Source organism: Tiliqua scincoides, chromosome 14 (assembly GCF_035046505.1).
Source record: "Tiliqua scincoides isolate rTilSci1 chromosome 14, rTilSci1.hap2, whole genome shotgun sequence".
Taxonomy (NCBI): Eukaryota; Metazoa; Chordata; class Lepidosauria; order Squamata; family Scincidae; genus Tiliqua; species Tiliqua scincoides.
The window spans coordinates 10,807,657-10,830,382 of record NC_089834.1 but is presented as its reverse complement, the minus strand read 5'-3'; the positions used below and the strand labels follow the sequence as shown (position 1 = coordinate 10,830,382).

Here is a 22,726-nt window from a genome sequence, read left to right as displayed (position 1 = left end):
AAAAAGCACTCACCCCAATTCATTATGTGAATTACCACAGATAATGGCCTATAAGTCGACCCCACAGATAAGTCGAGGGGAGGTTTTGAGTCAAAAATCATGGAATTTTCTATGACCCTCAGAGAAGTCGGGGGTTAAACTTAAGGGGGTGTCTAACTATTGTTTGGTCTGATTTTACCTGAGGCCAGATCCTGAAAAATAGCCTACCACTAATTGTTACTTAAGAACTGTAGTCTCTAATTTATTAAAAACATAGTAAATGATCATAAGTTACATTTTTATTCTTTTTAAATTCTGGTCTTCACCACCTTTTTGTAAACACTAAGTGCACTGTAAACAACATAGCAGTAAAACAGTGGTTCCCAACCTGGTAGTCATGTACTCCAGGGTCACTCAACAGAACCTTTAGGGGTACTTGAAAAAGAATGGAATAATGGCAGAAAAAGGCAGGTCATGCTCCAGAATGCCTTGCAAGGACCTGCAAGGCAGGAAGGGAGGTAGCTAGTTGGCTGTGAAAGCCCTACCAATAGCTAGTTTTTGGTCATCAATTCATGTATGAACCAGTGATTGAAAACCAGCTCAGTAAAAGAGCTGAAACATAATATGGAAAGTGATCAATCACCCAGAATTTCTCAGCACACTTCTGGTGCAAAACAGTGCAAAGGCAGAGTCTTCTGTTCTTCAAACAGATGAAAAGAGAAAATATGTGATGAATACATGAAGTCTGAGAGGAGATGAGGGCTTGTATTATTAATTACAAATATTTTGCTAATATGGAAAGTACAATTTATGGAAATAGGCTGCCAAGGGATATGCAAGTGAAAAAGGTTGGGAACCACTGCATGAGAACCATGAATCAAATCCACCTTTAAGGTGTCTGGTGTGTTAAGCCAGAAGCTCTACATACAGCATACAACCCATAACACATAACTGGGAGTGTGCAATTAAATTCACAGCAGAGTGATGCAGTTGCATACATTTGCAACCCTTTTTACTCAGAAGTAGACCCACTGCTTTCCATGGGTGTTATTCTTAAGTAATGCTGCATTGAATTGTAGCCTGGGAATTGTTGCTTCAAATGGAAAGCTGATCCCATCCTGGTGTTGAAAAAGAAAGACCTCTGCCAAATGCAAAGCCTTTGCAAAAGGGAATCAGGTTGCAGCAGCAAAAGGAAACGGAGGGGAATAAAAGGTTAACTTTGGCTGGAATGCCCCAGGAAAGTAACTATAGCAACTAACCAGCTGCCTGCCTAAGCTTAGGGAAGAAAGGAAACTGTTCAGAGTTAAAAGGTTCTGCCCTCTGATTGACCAGAGATAAGCCGAAGTGATAATTGGAGCTTGATTACTTGGCAACAATTTCACTTACTATAAGCATCTACAGTACTTCTGAGACCTGGTTAGGATTCTGCCCACAGGTGCCAAGCTCATGGATATCCAATAGGAGGATTCTTCCTGTGGCTGGCAACTGCAGCAGAATTACTTCTGCATCACAAGGTAGTGAAAAGACAGCAGTTCCTATAGCTTAGCTAGCACAGCCCTGACCTCCCACCTCAAGCAGACACATTCCAGGGAACAGCAGAAAAGCAGGTTCTAAAACATTACCCATTTCTAAACCACCACATTTTTAAAAATGAAGATGGCTATACACTTCTTTAAGGAGACGCTTCAGGTGTGTCCTGGTCTCAGCAAAACAGGTGTGGGGGACTTTTTGTGTGTCTTTCAAGGTACGGCCCAAATCCACACCAACTTTCTAGCACTGGCACAGCTGTGCCAATGGGACAGGTGCTGCATCCTGCAGCTGGGTGGCACTCACAGAGCCCCCCTCAAAGTAAGGGAATGTTTGTTCCCTTCCCTCGGAGATACGTTGCCCTTATGTTGGTGCTGGAAAGTGGGTTAGGGCTATGCCCATAGTTTTGCAATTGTGCTCCATCCACTCAACTGCCCAAGACATCCATTTCTGAAAGGGAAGGAAGCAGCATTCAACATAGGGCCACTGCAAGACAAAGGTGTCTGGAAGCAGACAGTGGCATTGCTAGGTGACCCTGCAGCACGAAATATGCACCGGAGAAGGGGAAGCAAAAGTGTTGACACTTGCAACTGTGGACACAATGAGAAGGGGACTTGCCAGCTGGAGATTTCAATCATGCTGGGAAGCCAGTTGTACACACCCACTGCACCCATGGTTGCTACGAAGGAAAAAGAGCTCCCATTTATATCATATATTGCACCGCCAATACATTAAATCTTTATGTTGCAAGAGGTCTTCCACTAGCACAGGACTGACAGAACAGCACTCAATCATTCCCCCTTCCCTTCACTGTCCCTTAGATCCAAGCCACTGAAAAATATGCACACATTTGTATTGCATGAGCAGTTTGCAAAAGACTTTACACATCTTTCTTGCCTTTTTTTCTCTTAGCTGGAGACCCCAGGGATTGAATAGGGAAAACTTCTCTATGCAGAGCAGGTGCTTTTTCTAGTGAGTTACGGCCCCTCCCTATCTCTCTGCATTCAGGATAGTATGGTTCCGATGTCACAATGATTTCTGAATGAAACCAGAGTACAGCAGTGTAACAGATGCATCTCGTCACCTGCTAATATCACCTATGCAGGACAAAATTACAAAGCTCAGCCCTCCACTTTTGCAGTGAAACTGAAACCTAAGGCTCAGAAGCCAAGCTGCACTGCAAAAAAAATGCAATACACACACACTCTTCAAACAAGGAACTGGAGCTCCACACGTTAATACAGGTACCCTGGAAAAATTCTGAACTGATATTTTCAATACAGGTATGCATTGCTTAACCACATATACCACAGTGGTCAAAGCACAACAAAGAGGCTCTTAATAAGGCAGTCAGGTCTCCCACAACCTGCAGCAGAGTATCTGTTTACACAACAAAGAAGAAGCTCTTAATGCAATGAGGCAAGGGGTCTACAGTAGCCTGTGCAGCTGGTATTTCCAATACTGTAAATCAGGGGTGCCCAAACCCCGGCCCTGGGGTCACTTGCGGCCCTCAGGGACTCTCAATGCGGCCCTCAGGGAGCCCCCAGTCTCCAATGAGCCTCTAGCCCTCTGGAGATTTGTTGGAGCCCACACTGGCTCAACGCAACAGCTTTCAGCGTGAGGGTGACTGTTTGACCTCTTGCATGAGCTATTCATCTTTAATATATTCATTTATGTAAACTTATGTAACTTTATTCAAATTTTAAATGTAAATTAATTCTTTTTTCCCCCGGGGCCTCGACACAGTGTCAGAGAGATGATGTGGCCCTCCTGCCAAAAACTTTGGACATCCCTGCTGTAAATCAATCAGGATCTCACTTAGAATGTCTAAGCTGCTACCCAATGAATGTCATCCTTTTTTATCCCAAGTTCAAGAAAGAAAATCAGTTAGGTGTCCCAGCATCATTTTTATATGAACAACAAATGCTTATGAGTGCAGAAAAAAAATTGCTAGGATAAGGAATAGGTAAGTGGCATTGAGCCCACCAAGTCACTCTCTCTCCTCCCCCCCCAGCTCAGAACCACCAGCCCAATGGCTAGTCACTAAAGCAGCAGCACAGACTTGCAGGAGATAAATGGGCCAGGAGACAAATCTGAGCAGAATAGCCTAGTTTGATCTACAGTTTTTTCTTAAATCGAATGACTGCAAGTAAATACATCTGCAGGAACCAATGACAACTGCCTATTTTACCTATTGTTGGAGGCAACAGCAATTCCAAGCAGTTAAAAAAAAGAACAGCCAAGATGAAAATGGTGTACAAAAAAATTGTTCTTGGGTATTAAGAGTCAGCCCACTGCTCTCAGTTTGTATTCCTTATGCATTTAAAACAGGGGTCTCCAAACCCCGGCCTGGGGGCCAGATAAGGCCCCCAGAGAGCCTCTATCCGGCCAGCGGTCAGCCTCTGAGAGCCTGTGGCCCAGTTGACCAAACAAAACCAGAGTTGGGCTTGTGGGGTGGGGGAATGGGGGTCCATTTAAGTGTATGCTTTATTTCTTGGGCTATGTTGGTGCTTGGAGAAATCATGAACATTTGAGCCCATTCATTCACTCATCTAAGTTTCAATGTATTTATTTAAATTTTATATTTATTTTTTTCCCCCAGCCCTCAACACTGTGCCAGGTATTTGATGCGGCCCTTTGGACAAAAAGTTTAGAGACCCCTGATTTAAAAGAAACATATAATAATGTGATTCTCTGAAGAAAGCATTCCCTGTCTCATATCTATGAAATATATGCTCCAAAGTTCCCACCACATGCTGTTTCCATGAGTTACACAATTATTTAAATCATCTTGCATCACAAAAAACCTAACCAGCTGTGCTGGAAGTAGACTAAGTTTCCGCTAGATCTCTTAACCGCTTAGAACAAAAGCTTCATCTGTTACTCAGCTAAAACTTACAAATCAGAAGTGCTTTCCTCATATGTATTGAAAGAAAAAAATCACAAATTTCAGCACTGAAACAGGCCGCTGTACAGACATCTGAAAAACAGCACTGCAGCCAGTACCACATCTGGAGACAAGCGTAACCAAGTCAATTGAACACTGTCCCCGCTATGGTCCCAAGCATATAACTCACTTTCAGCAAATCTGACATTTTCTTAACCCCCAGAACTCTCCCATTTGATTTATCCAAGCAGCCTACAGTTCTCCCCTGACCGTACACAATTCCCATCCATTGACTGCACCGATGCGCTGCAAAGGGCAAAGCCCCACTCCCATTGCACAGCACAATCGCATCACAGCATGGTGTAGGCGCTATTTATTGTCAAGAACCAGTTGGCCTATGGCTGAAACAGTACAGTCCAGAGTTTAGGAACTCTCTCAACCAGCAAACCAGGCAAAAAAAGAATCCAGTCTCTTCTCAGCATGTGCCCATTTTCATTCACCACTTGCAACAAGCCCTTTGCCCCAATTCAACCCAGGAGACACTTGCACAGAAACAGGCTTACATGCGTGTATATCACTTTCTGGATTAGAAACCATGGGCGTAAATCCAATACTCAAATGTGCACCTACCTACATGGCACTATTTTCAAAGGGGTGTGCTTCTGAATGTGCAACTGACCGCTTGCAAATACTTTTTATTAAGAGCAACTACTGTTGCATGAGGGCATTTGGTTTCTAGAGCCATTCCTTAAGATTGGCATTCCAGGGACCCATCTTTGCATCACAAAATCACCACATGCCACAGTACTTGCCAGCCCTGGTGTGTCAATAGTAACAGTATTTATATACCACTTTTCAACCAAAAAGTTCACAAAGTGGTTTACACAGAAAAATCAAATAATCAAATCAAAAAATCAAATCAATCCATGCCATTCCTTCAGAGATACCCTACATTAATACCCCAAAGAGAAGTCTTCCATGTATTACTGATTATTCTTATAAAGGTGGCATCCAAATGACTCCTGAAAGAGGAAGGAAGTCTTGGGATACAAGACAACAAACCCTATTTGCAAACTCATCACCAGCCATGCCAGTGGCCACACAGGATCTGAAGTCACATGGTACAACAAATTTACTGAACTTAGGGAGGTCTGAGGGCCCAATCCTACTCAACTTTCCAGCTCCGGTGCATCCACAATGCAGCCCCAAGGTAAGGGAACAAATGCTCCCTTACCTTGAGGAGGCCTATGTGACTATCCCCCTAACACAGGATGCACTGCACACCCCATTGATATAACTGCACTGGCCCTGGAAAATTGGACAGGATTGGGCTCTAAGTCTGCTGGGTGACTAGGCACCCTATAGAGTTTCATGGAAGAAAAGGAGACATATATGGACTGCCAAGATCCAGATTGATTTGAAGTTCTCTTATTACAACTCACTGGTTCTCCAGACTCCTACCCTGAACTGCAGACATCCTCATTCCCATTCAGACTACAACAGAGGCAAAGAACTAGCCACATTTTTCACCCTGCCACTAAAATACAGAAGTACACTCAGAATTATCCATGAACTCAGTCTCTGTTCCATCTACAGCTTTATTCTGAAATTATACCACATGTACTTCATGGAGAAGCTCATGGCGACATTTATTTAACATTTTTCAACAAACAACAAGAATTCAAAAATTGTTTACTTTGGAAAATAAAAGTGGGGTGAGGAATTCCGTGTCCCAAATGGGCTCACAATGTTCTCTCTCTCTCTCTCTCTCTCACTCACACACACACACACACACACACACACACACACACACACGAGGCACCAGCAATATTTACTAGAAAAAACACTGTCCTGGGATAGATAAGCATGGTTCCCCCCCGCTCCCCGCTCAGTGTAAGAGAACCAACACGTAGTAGGTACCTCTGCTAAGTTGGCAGGATAAGATGTAGCCTGCCTCTTCATTCAGCTGCATTTGTACTGCTCCCATGTCATGGAGAGGAAAAGGAGGGGAATCAAGGAAAGCCAGCACAAGCAAGGGGGGGCAAGATACAGACCACCCCCTTTGTCTCTTCTCATCCCTACTACCTCAAATGGCAGTTTCAGAGAAGCAAAGAAAGAGGAAGGAAGTTTGGGTAAACTCACAAACAGAGGCGCAGAATCCTTGGGAGACAATTTCACCCAGAAGGAGATTGTCAGCAGCTAACCCCAAAGACAGAGGAGCATGCGGGGTGGCCAGATATTGAAAAACCTGGACTTTATCATCATCTAACAGCACTGCTTTGCTAACACAGTAGCAGCTACTGCAGCTGAATGACAACAGCTGAGTAAGGAGCCAAAATGAACCCTCCCCTTAAGCTCAAATGTAATGCCAAATGATAGCTTGCCAACTGAACACAGCTATAGTTTCACTGTATAGATACGTAGGCCCAAAGTCCAATTCACTATGGGCGCAATCCTAACCCAATGCCAATGGGACAATGTGCTACATCCTGCAGTTGGGGCACTCACGGAGGCCTCCTCAAAGTAAGGGAAAGTTTGTTCCCTTACTTCAGAGCTGCATTGCCCTTATGTCAATGCTGGAAAACACTGACATAAGGGGTTAGGATTGCACCCACAATCTCTTTTCCTAGAAAAGGAATCCAGCTCTGGGGGGAGGGAGGGGAATCCAGCAGGAGGACTATAACCTTTGTTTGGGAAGAGCGGCACAAAAGTCTTAGGAGCGGACCTCAACAGGTGGGAAACCCTGGCCTCTGAGCGGCCCGCTTGGAGGCAGGCTGTGCAGCATGGCCTTTCCCAGTTTGAAGAGACACTTGGCCAACAGACTGAGGCAAAGAAGGAAGGCCCATAGCCAGGGAGACAGACCAGGGACAGACTGCACTTGCTCCCAGTGTGGAAGGGATTGTCACTCCCAAATCGGCCTTTTCAGCCACACTAGACGCTGTGCCAGAACCACTACCTAGAGCGCGATACCATAGTCTTCCGAGACTAAAGGTTGCCAACAACAATGGCAAGCTACCTGGCCTGCAGACACTTAACAAAACACTTGCCTCATAAGTTTGATGGAAAAAGATGTTTCTTTGATTTCAACAGAACCTACATATATTCAGATCTAGGAGAAAGAATGGTTCCGTTACAGACATTTGAAATCCTTGAGCCAATTATTTAATTAATCAAAAACTGAATGTACCCTACCTGCCACCCAGCTATGTCACTGAATAGGAAAACCACTTGTGAAGGGGAAAAGGAGCGATCACTTACAATTTCTAGGCTCCATTCCCAGAAAAAAAAAAAATCTGATGAACGAGTGGGATGCATTAAAATAGTACCATGAATGGCATTAGTGAACAGGCTGTGTACAGCTTTAGTGTAAGGAAACCAGAATTTCAGAAAACAATCAGTTTAATTGTACCACCAATGAATAATCCCCAATCGGGAAGAGGCAGCTGTATGAGGCATTCTCCACCAGACATATATCACAGCAAACAGAATTATGAGAATGGAACCAGCAAGGACATATGCCCATATAGGTTTTAAGACAGGAAAACTCTCCAGGCTTAGTTTTTCCAGTGTCTATCAAGTAGATCTCAAAGGATACAGGATTAGTTATTCAAAATTGAAAACCCAAAAGCAAACGAAGTGAACATCAAAACGAAACATTTACAGGGTTGTTTTTTTTTGGGGGGGGGGGGGGGTCTTAAGATAAAGAACTGCAGATTGGGACATTAAAACAAGAGCAGTACAGTCCAGCAATCTGTCAGCCACTGAACTCAGCAAAGGCAGGTATACTACATTTGTACTGTACCAAACAGGCTCTCAATGCTTGACTGCAAGCTGTGGCATAATCACAGCAGCACGAAGACATATAATCCACCCAGTCTTAATCTTTTAGCAGCAACACTGGAACTTGTCCAAGAGACAGGTAGTTTGCCACAGGACACAAAGTCCACCCTACAAAGCAACAGAACAAGAAAAGTCCCCTCTGGCTGCCAACATGGCCACTGCGCTCCCAGAAACTAAAGCTTTTATAACACCAGAATTGCACTTATCAACCAGAAAATGTTGCATGGTCCATGTTAAGAGGGTTTAAATCTGCATCTAAGAAACTGGGAGTTTAAAAAAAAATGCATGATCGACTCTACTTGCAACATTTAGTCATGAACTTGAACGATGAGACATATTTTCCTACTACTAAAGGGTCACAATGATCTTGAACAAATAAATAGGAGGGCAAAAAACACGCCAACAATTGATTGCACATTGTGTTTCATTACCGTTACTGTATTTGTAAGATGCTTCAAAGGACTTTATGGGTCCTTCCCTGGGGCATTTGGTGGGCCACTGTGAGATACAGGAAGCTGGACTAGATGGGTCTATGGCCTGATCCAGCGGGGCTGTTCTTATGGGTGGAAAAGCAGCCTAAGGACTAGCATCACTGTTGTTGGCAACCTTCAGTCTCGAAAGACTATGGTATCGCGCTCTGAATGGTGGTTCCGGAACAGCGTCTAGTGTGGCTGAAAAGGCCGATTCGGGAGTGACAATCCCTTCCACACTGGGAGCAAGTGCAGTCTGTCCCTGGTCTGTCTCCCTGGCTATGGGCCTTCTTTCTTAACATAAGTCCTTCCTAGTATATTTCGGTTCAAAATGGTTGTCAGATTTGAATATGTAGCACAGACTGATGAGAACAAGCAAGAAAATACTGAATCAGGCTTTCAGGGAGCAATAACAGCTCAACAGAACTTTGCAGGGGAGCAGTCACTAAAATTTCACTCATAACTTCTGGACGCCTTTTAATGAAAGTCTTCAGACACAACTGAAATATTTCCAAACTTTAAACAAAACACAAGGAAGAGAATCTTACTTTTGCTCTCGTGAAAGCTGAAGCTCTCAAGGGGTCAAAATTCCCCACCAGCTAAATGGATTCCACATTTGTACAGCCACGCCATCAAATAAACACAGCCTTAATTTCATAAGCCTACAATCTATGACCACTTATCCAAAAATCTGGATGGCAGCAGAGTAACTCACAGTGTAGTTAACTTTTTAAGGTTTTTAAGATATTATTACAGTTAAGGTGTATCAGTGTTTCTCTATCAGTGGTACCAGCACTACTCTGGTGGTACTCGCAGGACCCCCAAACACTTACTGCCCAGCAGCAAGACCAGTGAAACAACATAATAAACAGCGGTAGGATGCTAGGCTTGATGGGCAGAACTACGAAGAGTACTTTTCGCATGCTCGAAAAATCCCTGTCTATCCTGAGCCTCTTACTTGGTATCTGCCACAATGCATCTGGCCTTCCAACCCAGAAGAAACTGGTGATGACATCACCACCAGTTACATCCAGTGGTACTCCCGATAGGTGGACCATGCAAAGTGGTATGGCAGGGGATAAAAATTGAAAAATACTGGTGTATATTGATGGTTTCTTGAATTGTAACATAAACAATGTACAAGTATCATTCATGAAGGCATTACGAAGTAGATTTATAGACCCATTCCATAAAACCACAAAAACTCCAAAATGTCCTATATGGAGTTCAAGTTCTATAAAATAGCCAGCCAGGAATGTACCCTCAGAAGCTTACTCCTAGCTCTAGATCAGGGGTGCCCAAACCCTGGCCCGGGGGCCACTTGCGGCCCTCGAGGATTCTCAGTCAGGCCCACGGGGAGCCGCCAGTCTCCAATGAGTCTCTGGCCCTTTGGAGACTTGCTGGAGCCCGTGCTGGCCCAATGCAACTGTTCTCAGCATAAGGGCGACTGTTTGCCCTCTCACATGAGCTGCGGGGCGAGGGCTCCCTCCACCGCTTGCTTTTTCACATTTGTGATGCAGCAGTGGCAGCAAAGGAAAGACCAGCCTTGCTTTGTGCAAGACCTTTTATAGGTCTTGAACTATTGCAAGACCTTCATTCATTTATATAAATTCCATCTCTAATATATTCATTCATGTTACTTTATTCAAATTTTAGATGTGAATTAATTCTTTTTTTTCCTGGCCCCCGGCACAGTGTCAGAGAGATGATGCGGCCCTCCTGCCAAAATGTTTGGACAACCCTGCTCTAGATAAAAAGATGTCATGCTCAAAAGAAAACATGGACTGAATAAGAGGAAAATAGTTAAAGAAGGAGTTTATTACCCAAAGCAAACATGTGCCCTCCCATATGATTCCTCTGTGCCGACTGAAAAAAGTCAGCAAAAACCAGACCGGAAAATTCCTTTCGCGAGGTAAAAACCCTACATAATGGGCTAAAAAAGAAATGCTTCAAATTCCTTGGCACCCAAGTGATTGAGATTTTTTTGGTCTGAATGAAGACAAGGAGAGAAAGAGGCAATGAGGAAAGGCAGACACCAGGAGAAGTGCCAACAGCAGGGAAGACAGATAGGTGGGTGGAAGACTGAGGAGAGGTTTCACCAAACCAATTCCAGTCCCCAGGAAGATATGCTTCATCTAGGACCCCTGGGTCTCAAAAATGGTACAACCCACCTGACACGAGACCCACCTGTTGAAAACCTCTGGGCTAGACACAATGGTGTAATCAAGGGATGACAAACTCATTTCATATAGCAAGCCAAATAGCATTAATGGCACCTGCCGAGGGCCAGAGGTGCATCATTAAGCAGGTGATGGTCAGAAATAAGTACTCAGTTCTCACAAAAGGGAAAATAAGCAAATCCTGTTCATATTTTCAAGAGCCCTATTATTACGCGGGCCACCCTTTCAGCAGCACCACTTCTGCCACAGTGCCACTTCACAGCTTAGCAGCTGAGAGGTGGTCTGCAAAGCAATACCTCAGCAAAAGCTGCATTGCTGAAAGGGTGGCCTGCATGATAACTGGGCTCTCTCAGCATCTTGGCAGCACCTCCTTCTCACCCCTCTTGTTTGTTCTGCTCCTCCCCCTGTAGCTCTCCTTGCCTTCTACAGCCTCTGTCCATCTCACCCTCCCAAAGTCTTGGCAGAAACAGCACTGCTGAAAGGGCAGCTTTGGGAGAGCCCAATTATAACGGGGGGGCTGGATAAAGTGCTTTCAGGGGCCACATGGGGCCAGCAGGCTTTGTGTCTGACAACCCTGACATAATCCAACAACTGATATGGTCACATCATATCATATAGACAAGCACTACAGGTGTTACTGCTGCATAACCTCCCTGTGCAAGACCTGAGGGAGTCTTGCTGGTTGTGCTCCATCACACATTTCAAGGACCAGAATCCAGGCAACGACTGGCTTGCAAAAATTGAAAAACCAGACATGTGTTGCGATGTTCACTGTAACCAACAGCCATGTTCACAAATGAAACAAAGACCGACAACAGCACACAACTGCAGCTTTCCACCACATTCTTCTGAAACTTTTTTCAGCTCAGACAAATTGTTTTAAGCTAGTAATTAGTCGAGGGTATCTGCCATATCAAACAAATCTGATACAAAAGAACTAGAGAGCTGTTTTGCGACATGCTATGTACACATTGTAGTCCGTGCCCCCTTCTCTATTAAATTAAGGAGCTCAAAGCCATCAGCACAAAAGGAAAGGAGGGGAGGGGCGGGGAGACTAGATAAAGAAGATCAGGAAGTGCTGTGGTTGAAAGAATGACAAAAGAGAACCAGGGCCACTGAATAGCAGCATCCTAGAGGAATTCTGCTCTCCTCAGATCTTCTAACAGATGAGCATATTGGCAAGTAAGATTTAAGAAGCTCTTACAGCCCCAATTTATAAGCCTCCACTTCAAAATAGATGTGTACGGTGTGTCCTAAGAGACAAGAATAATACCATGTGGTAGCACTGCTGAGACAGAAAAGAGAGGTTACAAAAAGAAGCTGTAAAATGTCTCTATAACACTGACTGCAGTCCTAATGACTTGCTCAAGAAGGGCCTTTCAATTCTTCAATGTTTGTTTTAAACATACATATTAATTTAAAACAATACTATCAAACCACAGAACTTCAAGAGCAGTAGAAGTCTTCACAGATTCTGCAAACAAAAAAGGATGGGTAGCACATGGATTGTAGATACCTGCAGGTTACGCGAATGCTGTTTTCACACACACTTTCCTGCACACCGATACAGGTTGAGTATCCCTTATCCAGACTGCTTGGGACAGGAAGGTGTCTGGATTTTGGATTTGTCTAGATTTTGGCATAAAGCTAATGAGAGATGCTACCTCTTGCTCTTTTCAGTGTTATCCACATGGGTGTCTGCTGGCCTCTGACATTTTTCAACAGCATCTGTACAGGTCTGCACCACAAAGCAGAGAACAGTCTGTACCTGCTCTGTACGTGGGAATAAGCACAAAACCTAGCGTTTACCGTGTAGAAAACAAGTCTTGGACAAATATTTCGGATGTCCGGATAAGGGGTAAACTACCTATATAGCAGACCAACAGGCTTACAAAAATGGACTGCATTTACTAAATTACCAATTACAAATTTACCAACGCCCACTGTGTTTTGTTCAAAAATCTGCTTTCCAGAAAAGGCTGTTCCAATTTTAAATGTTATCAGGAAGCTCACACTTCCAGCAAAAGTACATACAGCAGCTCCACGAAGAAAGAGTCTTCTAATAAGTCACTTTCACTGCACCAACTTCCACTATTTAGACCCAGACACTTAATAAAACCTTCTGAGACGGGTTGCAGCAATGCCACGTTGCAAAACGCATCCCACAGAAGTGAATTAGGCTAACCCAAATTAAATATTAGGCTACTTGTACCATTTCTACAGACCAGAGATTATTTCAGATGCAAGTTACAGAGTCCCTGAACATTAACACAGCAATCCCAATAACTCCCTCTGAAATAATATAGAGCCATTCAAATCCCTTACCAAAGCATAACAGCAAATGCCCAATAAGCTCTTCTCCTCCATCATGTACTCTTCATTAAAACCTGGGAAATGTGACATTTGTCTGACGTGTTCAGTTTACTTCCTAGTGAAACCATTATTTTCTCATTTACTCGGCTCACTAAGATGTTGCAGAGCAGCAGGTTTTCAGAGGTCAACATAAATTGAGAATAGAAGAACCAAATAAATCTAACACGAGAAACCTGATATTTGTTCTCACTGATCATATCTTAGATTTACAGTCCTCCTGACCTGATTCAGAATTTCTTATTCTTTTACATAGCCAAAAGATTTTAACAGTGGTAGGAGGAACAGGACAACAAGATGAGTTGAGACAGAGACAGATGAAACTGTTCCTCTTTGCCTACTTCAATTTAAAAAAAATAGTACCCTTTCCTTTCCAAGGGAAAGATGAAACAGAACAGAATCACAGACAGTGTACAAAATAAGTATAAATCTTTCCAATCTCAAGACCAGCCTCCATAAAACTATCACTTAACAGCAAGCCTGCCCTCAATGAGGTCATCCAGCACAAAAGCAACAGGATCACATTCCCCATCTAATTATGAGTAGTTACTATGTAACAGATGGATACACAATGGAAGATCACCTATCCAGGTGCCAGTCCCAGGACTTCCAGAGGGAGACTTCTTGGCTCACCGCACATCTCTGGTGAATTCGGAGAATAAGGTTTGTCTGCATTCTCCATTCCTTCTTACACAAGAAGAATGTACACCTTCATTTGGGTCTGGGGGGGGCAGTTTGATCAGCAAGCACCTGTGGAAGGCCATCAGCAACTCAACACTGCCTGTTCTACACCGGTATTCTGATTCCCACAGGGAAAGCCACCGGACATGCTACAAAAAAACCTTCCTGGAGGAAGCAAATCTTTTTTAGAGCAGTGCTGTGAAACAGGCTCGCCAACCAATCACCAAAATCCATAAGATCAGTGTTTCTCAATGTTTGTCCACTGCTGTACCACTTCGCATAGTCCACCAGAAGTACCATCACCACCAGTCATCTTACTGGTGCTGTAAGCGTTACCACTGCTTACTGGCGATGTCATCATCAGTTACATCATCATTCAGTTACTTCTGAACTGGGAGGGCAGATGCAATGCAACACACACACACCAGTAAGAGGCTCAAGGGAGATGGAAGGGCTTTTTCAAGCGCATGAAAAGTGCACCCTGGAGATCTGCCTACCAAGCCAAGCCTCCTCCTAGTGCTTGTTGCATTGCACTGCGTTGCTAGTCTTGCTGCCAAGTGGCCGGTGTCTGAGGGGTCCCACAAGTACCACCGAACACCACCTCTGCTACCCCGCAGTGGTACAAGTACCACTGGTTGAGAAACACTGCACAAGAAAGCTATGTTAGATACTATGAGGTGGTGAACACAGTGCCAAAAGTACACATCCTTCAAAAGGATATATCCTTCAACATCAGGGCCACTGCTGTGAGAATCACACTAATTAGCGATGAAAGTTTGCAAGGGCCCACCCTGCAAATTAAGGAAGGACTGAATCAGGGATATCAAACATAAGACTTGCAGGCTGAATGCAGACCCCGGAAACAATTTATCCACTCCCCATTATAATTAGGCTCTCTCCTATCTATGAACATGATTTGTACATTTCCTCTTCTGTCATTTGCAACTAACCAGTTTGCATGTGAGAAGAAAGTGATTATTCCTGGCTTTAATGATGTCACTTTCTGCTTAATGATGTCACTTCTGGCTCCGCGCAGGTACTGTGAACGCTAACTTCGGCCCTCAGTATGAAACAAGTTTAACACCCCTGGACTGAACAGTCAAAAGCACACACACCTTTTTCCAGCATAAGGAGCAGCAGACATTTCTGCAAAGCACTCCCACGTATCACCTACCTCAGCAACTCACAGTGATACAGGCAAAAGTCTCCTCAACCCCTTCCGCAACAACACCTGGCTATGGAATTCTCTCCTTGTGCGCCTTGCTGCTCATATCCATGCAATGCAGGCTGGTCACAGAATCAGGAATCACTGAAATGTGCCATCCTGCTAAATCCATTGTTGCTATCCATGCAGGAGGTTGACCAACTCCCCACTTACATCCCACCTTCAGCAAAGGAAAGCTACCAACGTCATTAGGGAGTGAATCCTGAGGACTGCAGTCTGTTCTGGGGGCTAAATGAAAAACCCCTCATGGTTGGAATGAACTTCAAGCCATCACTGTTTATCTCTGTACACAGCATCACCACAATCACATCACTGATTCAAAATTTAGATCAGACAATTCACGAACAGCATAGCAATACAGAAGATGTTGTTTTCCAACGTTTTCTATTTCTCCACAGGCCTTAAGGCAAAGTGGAAAGATTCAAGGGTCCTTTCTGACCTGCAAAAGCCTCGAATCCAACCTTCTAGTTGCTCCCGGCTCACAGCTGATAACGCAGCTCCCAGACTGTTCTCACACACCCAGTGTTAGCACCGTTCACCCTCAAGCAACAGCCTCACTCCCAGAAGCAGCAACAGGGGATGTGAGTGCACACAAAAAACAAGCCCAGGCACACATGAACTAACTGACCATGCAAGAACTGAGCATATGTGTCTGGGGGGAGGGGAGTACAGATTCAACACCTGCCATAAACAAGAGGGGAGGCTTCCTTCTCTTACTATTTTCCTTCCCAGGAAAATTCCTTCCTTCCCTAGCTTCTCAGACTCCTCCAATTCAAACAAGGAGGGTAGGAGCAAACAAGCGAGTGTGAATGTCACACGTCCAAACAGAATGGAATGCAATTTAGATTTTTTAACAGAGCGAAAATCAAAGTTATGATAGGAATTATAACATTTATGTATTATGGCCCTCTGTGCCATTTCCATGCCACAGTGTAGTTCTTGGGGCAAAAACCTGGCATGCCCTTACCTTAAGGGTTTGAGAACAAGTCATGAAACTTCAGAGGCGGCAGATCAGAGACTGGCTTTAGTCAAAACCCGAGAAGAAAGCCTGCACAACAGTACATTTCACAATCACAGTTAAGTAAATCACATGGTTTTGAGGACTCATCCTCCAAGGTAGTTATTAAACAAAATTGTTTTCATTAATTACCAAGTTGATACGAAGTACAGAAACAAAACTGCACGTCAAACGCTACACCGGGCTTTCTTCCCAGACAAAGCGGACGTGGGTTGCAAAACAACACAATTGGGCAGGTTGAATCCCACTGACTTCAATAAAATCGAGGTTGCCAGTGAGCAGGACTGAAGCCACAGACTGGAAATGTTACTGGGCAAGAACAGCTCTAAGGAAGTAAAAACACACTGTGCTATAGAGTTTTTAAAACAAGAACATGCTGTATTATGTATACCGTATCATTCAACAGCCAGCATCAAACATAAACACTCGCATTCCAGCCAGCATAACCAAATCATCGCTTCTCACAAGGTTAGAGTTTTCAAAGCAGCAAGGGGGGGCAGGGGGGCTATTTGACAAGCAATAGTACTGATGGCCACAGCAGTACAATGCTACGACTCCATTAACAAAATGCACAGCATGCCAGTTGTAGGCATTTCAAGATCACAACCAACATTGGGGGGGGGGGGGAGAAGCATTCCACTCCAGCAGCAGAGATTCCAATTAACTGCACACCCTTGATTGCAAGTCCTACTAGAAAGAAAATAATTTCCTCCTCAGCCTAGAATCTTTTTGTACAAATCCATTAACTAGCACACTCATGGCTGGGTTAAGAAAAGATAAGAGCAAGAGAGAAAGCACACACTGTTCCTTCCAACATGCAATATTATCTAGATTAGTCTATCCTTTGTAAAAAAAATTATATATATAATAATAGATATATACAAAAGCTTAGAGGTAAATGGCAAATCTTCTGGTCCCAGTTTTAAAAAGTTGACAAATTAACAGTTACGCAGCACTACTTAGATTATAATGAATGTTCAATTAATGCTTAATAAAAACAATACTTAGCATTTGCATTGAGTTTTCTACATGCTTGACATAATGCTTGTGAAAAACCCACTAACGCAGTGTTGTGAGCCAATTTCAGGTAGGTCCCCATTCACTTCAATACTTTATTTTTAATATATTAGACTTGACGCTACCATGGTATGTGACTACATTTGGGGAAATGTCACAGATCTGTACTTTTAACAGGCTACTATGTATATGCTTTTAACAATGATAGTCAATGGGACTTAATCCTGGGTAAGAGTAAGCAGGATAGCATTATTAAACATTTTCCTGCATGATGATGTCACTTCTGGTCATGACATCACTTCTGGTGGGTCTTGACAGATTCTCATTCAAAAAAGTGGGTCCTGATGCTAAAAATTTGAGCCACTGCTATAAGATCTACTCCCCTCCACCCATATAGCAGATGGGGAGCTGAGAGGCTCATTTACACTTGCTGTAAGTCAGGTCTACACGGAAGTCTGTTCCACTGGGTTCTTACACCCAAGACATTGTGCAAGGGATTAGTGACTAAAACAAACCAGGGAGCCTGAGTCACAGCTCTTAGCCACTGGGCTGCAACAGCCAGCAATAATTTCATATTTGTTTACTACGTTACATGATGACATGAAACAAGAGAGTCTGTCACTACAGCTGAGATTAGAAGACGATACAAGTTTTGATGTTCTCTGCTCAAGAGAATAAAGAGTCTAGTAGTAGTGGGTGGGTAGGGGTGTGCTTCCCCCCCCCCATGGAAGCAACTGCATATGCTTGGTTATATAGAAACAACCAAAACTCTGGGAATCGGCAACCGCAGTTGACTGTTCATCCTTTCCGTATGCTTGACAGCTGCACTGTACATCACCAAAGTTAACAGGGAGACATTTGTATAAAAATTTTTAAATGCTGATGGCTGCAATCCTATACAAGCTTACTTCAACTCGGCAAGATTTACTTCAGAGTCAAGATGGACTGGATTTGGTGACGTATTTCTTAAGCGGAAGGAAGGCCTCATCTCAAAAGAACGGATACTGCTACAATCCCATCATCTGCACTTTGTTTTAACAAGGGTCACTACAGGTGAGCTTTAAACATAAATTCTGCTTCACTGGAGCCCCAGATGATAACACTGAAAACGAGAACACTTCTTTAAAAGGTGCACTGAACTACCCAGGAATGTTTCAAAGGCCAGTCAGCCAGCATGGAAAGGATGCTGTTAATTTTACGTTCCAACAAATATATTAAACCGTGTTATGGTTGTAATCCTTAAAGACACTTACTAAAAAGCAGGTTCCATGGGACTGAGCTCTGTGATGTATTGGCAGCCTGATCTAGAGTGTGTTAGCAGGACAGACTGCCACCTATTTCTAGGGACACAGCTTACATAGGAACATAAGAACAGCCCTGCTGGATCAGGCCATAGACCTATCTAGTCCATCTTCCTGTATCTCACAGCGGCCCACCAAATGCCCCAGGGTGCACAAAAGACAAAAGAGACCTGAATCCTGGTGCCCTCCCCCGCATCTGGCATTCTGATGAAGTCCATTTCTAAAATCAGGAGGCTGCACATACAGCTTCTATTCCCAACACTGAGATGTACTTTGAGAGAAGCATGGATGCACCACTGAATTAAAGAGACATATTTCAAAACAAGCAAATATCCATACCTATGTAAGCACTGGAACCTCCCACAGTTTATTCATGCTTCCTGCTGAACACCACTCTAAAGGTCACTGATGAATGGCCTGACATCCTATTCCTCAGTTTTTCCTGCGCTTCCAACACTGAAAGCATCAAAAGTTACAGCCTACACAAGCCATCACCAGCCACATCTGCATGCCATTGATCACACAGACACAACTTCAAAAAAGGTTAGCAAGATAGCAAGCATGAACAATGGAGCCCTTCCGGGATCTCACTGAACATCTGATAAGCAGCAACCAAGCTCAACCAATTTGAGGAAAGAGCCAAGCTGAAAGCAAATATTATATCATCTCAAAGACTCTGAAACAGAGCACCTTTACTATGTGACTTTTACTACAGAGGCACACACCAGTTAAAGAAATCCTAACAGGTACAAGCAGCGTGAAATAATCTCTGCCATGGGCAGACCAAGACGTACGGGGAGGAAAACAATAATGTATTAAGGTGAAACAATAATGCATTAAGGTCTTATATCTAAGACCCACCTTGAATCCCAAACAGTAACATGGGATGCTTTTAACATTTTACCATTCAATTCTGTTCTTATTCTTTTTCCCATAGACAAAAAAATTGCAGGGGAGACTTTAAAGATGCCATTGGTGTGACCCACCTTAAACTGAGGAGTGATTCAACTGTACATCACAATCCAACAGTAGGACACTAGTGACTGACAGCCCAACCCTACCCACACTTTCCTGGGAGTAAGCCCTATTGATGCTAATGGGACTTACTTCTGGGTAGACATGCATAGGACTGGGCTATTTTTTTCAATCACTACAAGCATTCCTGGTCAAAAGACATTAGAGAGGAAGGCAGAAAATTTGCTTTGCAAACTAGTTCAAGCTCAAGTCTGATACTCAGGGTCCCTTCTCCAACACTCAGCTCCGCAGAGGTTAAACTAGCTCAGCCAGCCACTATTAACTACCATTTCAAGTTTTAAAACAAACCCACAATGAACTAAATAAACCCACCTCCTGTGGGGCAGCCAGCCAGCCAAAGAAACCCACACACACACCCCTACACAGTACACAGAAGACCTCCTCTCCCACCTGCCTGCCAGAAAAATAGACCAGTGAAAAGCATCAGGGAACAACTGTCCTCTTATTCATGTTCAGCTGACCTTCTCTGAAAAGATCCGTAGGTAGCAGCCAGTCTGAACAGCTGACCCTTGAAGCGCCGTTCAGATCAAGTCAGGCAGTCCATGCGCAGCACACAGGCAATGTTGTCAATTACCAGTGTGATGACAGTGAGAAAGGGAGGAAGGTGCCCGCTTCTCGTGACGCCCCCAGACAAGGCTGGAGGAGAGGTGGGGTTGTTTTGCCCCTTCAGCACCCTTGCCCAATCATACCCCGAAAGCTGTACAACGGTGCCAATCCAGCTAATGTATGCAGGTCGCCAAAGGGTCCTGAGTGCCAGTTGTGCATGTGGAAGGGGGCAGCACTGCATGAGCTGCTCAAAACGGCATTGGGAAAGGCAGGAAGCAGAGAAGGGGAGGAAGCAGTGCCCAACCAGCTTGCAGTGCACAAAGCATGTGGACTTGCCTGCGGGCCATGGCAGGGCTCGGCTGGTGTCCATTCTCTTGAGCCCGGTACTTTGCCTCTGCTGGGGAAGCACTGGGAAGAGAAAGACAGCGTCGCCTGCACCAGTCCCTGCAAGGCGCAATGGCCCTGCTTTGCAAGAGAGGGGTGAAAGTCAAGCAGAGGGGGAAGAGAGCCAGCCAGCGACAGGGGGGCGAGAGGTGGGGCCAAGGGGGGGAAGGGGTGTCAAGTCGCAGCTATAAAGCCAACCATCCTGCCAGAAGCAGGTCAGCAAGGAGAGGAGGAGGCAGTGGCGGCAGCAGGCCTCAAACTGGGCCCAGACTGGCTCCTCTCTGTCTCCATCACAGCAGATCTCCCTTCCTGTCGCCAAGCTACAAGAGCACTGATGAGCACAAAATCCTATACACACTTTCCAGGCAGTAAGCTTCACTGACTGCAAGGGAACTGACTTCTGAGTAGACAGGAGGAGGACTGTAATGTAAATCCCCCACCACAATGTAAAAGCAACAGCAGCAAAGGCTGTGATCCCTCCAGATCACAATGAGAACACAGAATACACACAGCCAGCTAGCATGGCTGCAACGCAAGGCCCCAAAATGCACCTACGGGGTTTGGCGGGTTGGCGTGTGTATCTTTTGGAACCTGGAATGCACACACACACGCCACCATGGGAGGCTGCCTCTTCAGAAAGAGTCAAAGCTGCACGGTCCCCCTCCATACCCCACTGTCTGATGCATGCGTGACATGATACAGATATGCCTTGTGCACAGATTGCATGAGTGTATCTTTTGAACCTGGAATGCTCACACATGCACACTACAGGGGGCTGCCTCTTTGGGGATGGGTCAAAGCTGCCGCCCTCCATGCCCCACTACACCTGATGCACCATGACATGATTCATGTGTCCCTTGCACGAAAATCATGTACAGGTATAGATGCATGTCTGCATTTGTTTGCATCAAGCATGCACCTTTGCACCGTGCCTGTGCGCATGTTTGCATCACACCTGCACTTTCTGCATCATACCTGGCTCCACACATGCGCTTTCAGCATCATGCCTGCACCTTTGCTTCACATGCATGGATGTACCTTCGCATCACGCCTGCACATATGTGATTCTTGCATAAACCCATACCTTTGCATCATACCTGCATCAAACCTGCACCCATGCATTTCTAGCAACATGCCTGTACCTTGGCATCACGCCTGCACACATGCACTTCATGCATCACTTCTGTGCCTTGTCGTCACGCCTGCACCCATGCGATTCTTGCATCACGCCTGCACCTTGGCATCACGCCTGCACCCATGCATTTCTTTGCGTCGCGCCTGCACCTTTGCATCACGCCTGGAACCATGCACTTCTTGCATCACGCCTGCACCTTGGCGTCACGCCTGCACCCATGCATTTCTTTGCGTCACACCTGCACCTTGGCGTCACGCCTGCACCCATGCATTTCTTGCGTCACGCCTGCACCCATGTGTTTCTTTGCGTCACGCCTGCACCTTGGCGTCACGCCTGCACCCATGCATTTCTTTGCGTCACGCCTGCACCTTGGCGTCACGCCTGCACCCATGCACTTCTTGCATCACGCCTGTACCTTTGCACCACGCCTGCACCTTGACATCACGCTTGCACGCATGCATTTCTTGCATGGCTGCATACACTTCCAGTCCATTTCTTGCGTCGCGCCTGCCATGCACTCCCTGCCTGGGTGCTAGCACTTCCTGCGCCGCGCCTGCCTGCCTGCCACACAGGCGCTTGCTGCGCAGCCCCGTACCCTGCCCTGCGCAGCCCCGCGGCCGGCGGACTCACCAGGGAGAAGAGGTTGGAGTGACAGTCCTCCAGGCTCGCCCCGTTCGCCGCCGCGGTCATGGTGCTCGGCGCGCCCGGCCCCCAGAGCGGGGCATGTCTGGCGGGCAGGCGGCAGGCGGGGGCGGACCCGGCTGGCTGGCCGGCTGGCGCCGCGCTCGCGAAGTGCCTCCCGCGCCCGCCCGCGCGCGCCTTGCTGGGGCGGGGGGGCCGAGAGGCGGCGGAAAAGCCGCGGGCGGCGACGGCAAGCGGAGGGCGCGCCGCGCATGCGCACGGCGCCGCGGCCCCCGGTCGGTTCCCACGGCGGGTCCCACTCCGGGGCGGGCGGGTGGAGGAGAGCGGCCTCCGCTCCGGGGGCGGCGGGCTCCTCCGGCTCCTCGCGGCGCGGCTGCAGGCGGAGCGGGCCTCGTCGTCGCCCTCGGCGCCGCCTCCCGCACCACGCTCGCTCTCGGCCGCCGCTCGCTCCGCTCTGACAGCAATGGCGGCCGCCACAGCGCCCCGCCG

The 22,726-nt window shown here is 45.7% G+C and overlaps 1 protein-coding gene across 1 annotated transcript in view; it reads right to left on the bottom strand.

The window, feature by feature from the left end:
* The window catches only part of LOC136634523 (mediator of RNA polymerase II transcription subunit 13-like), a 195,983-nt gene extending 173,632 nt beyond the window's left edge, over nt 1–22,351 (bottom strand). Inside the window, exon 1 of the mRNA XM_066610067.1 lies at nt 22,226–22,351. Within this exon, the coding sequence (XP_066466164.1) occupies nt 22,226–22,285 (60 nt within the window). The 5' untranslated portion in view covers nt 22,286–22,351. The remainder of the gene's footprint in view (nt 1–22,225) is intronic.
* Between the last annotated feature and the right edge of the window lie 375 nt (nt 22,352–22,726).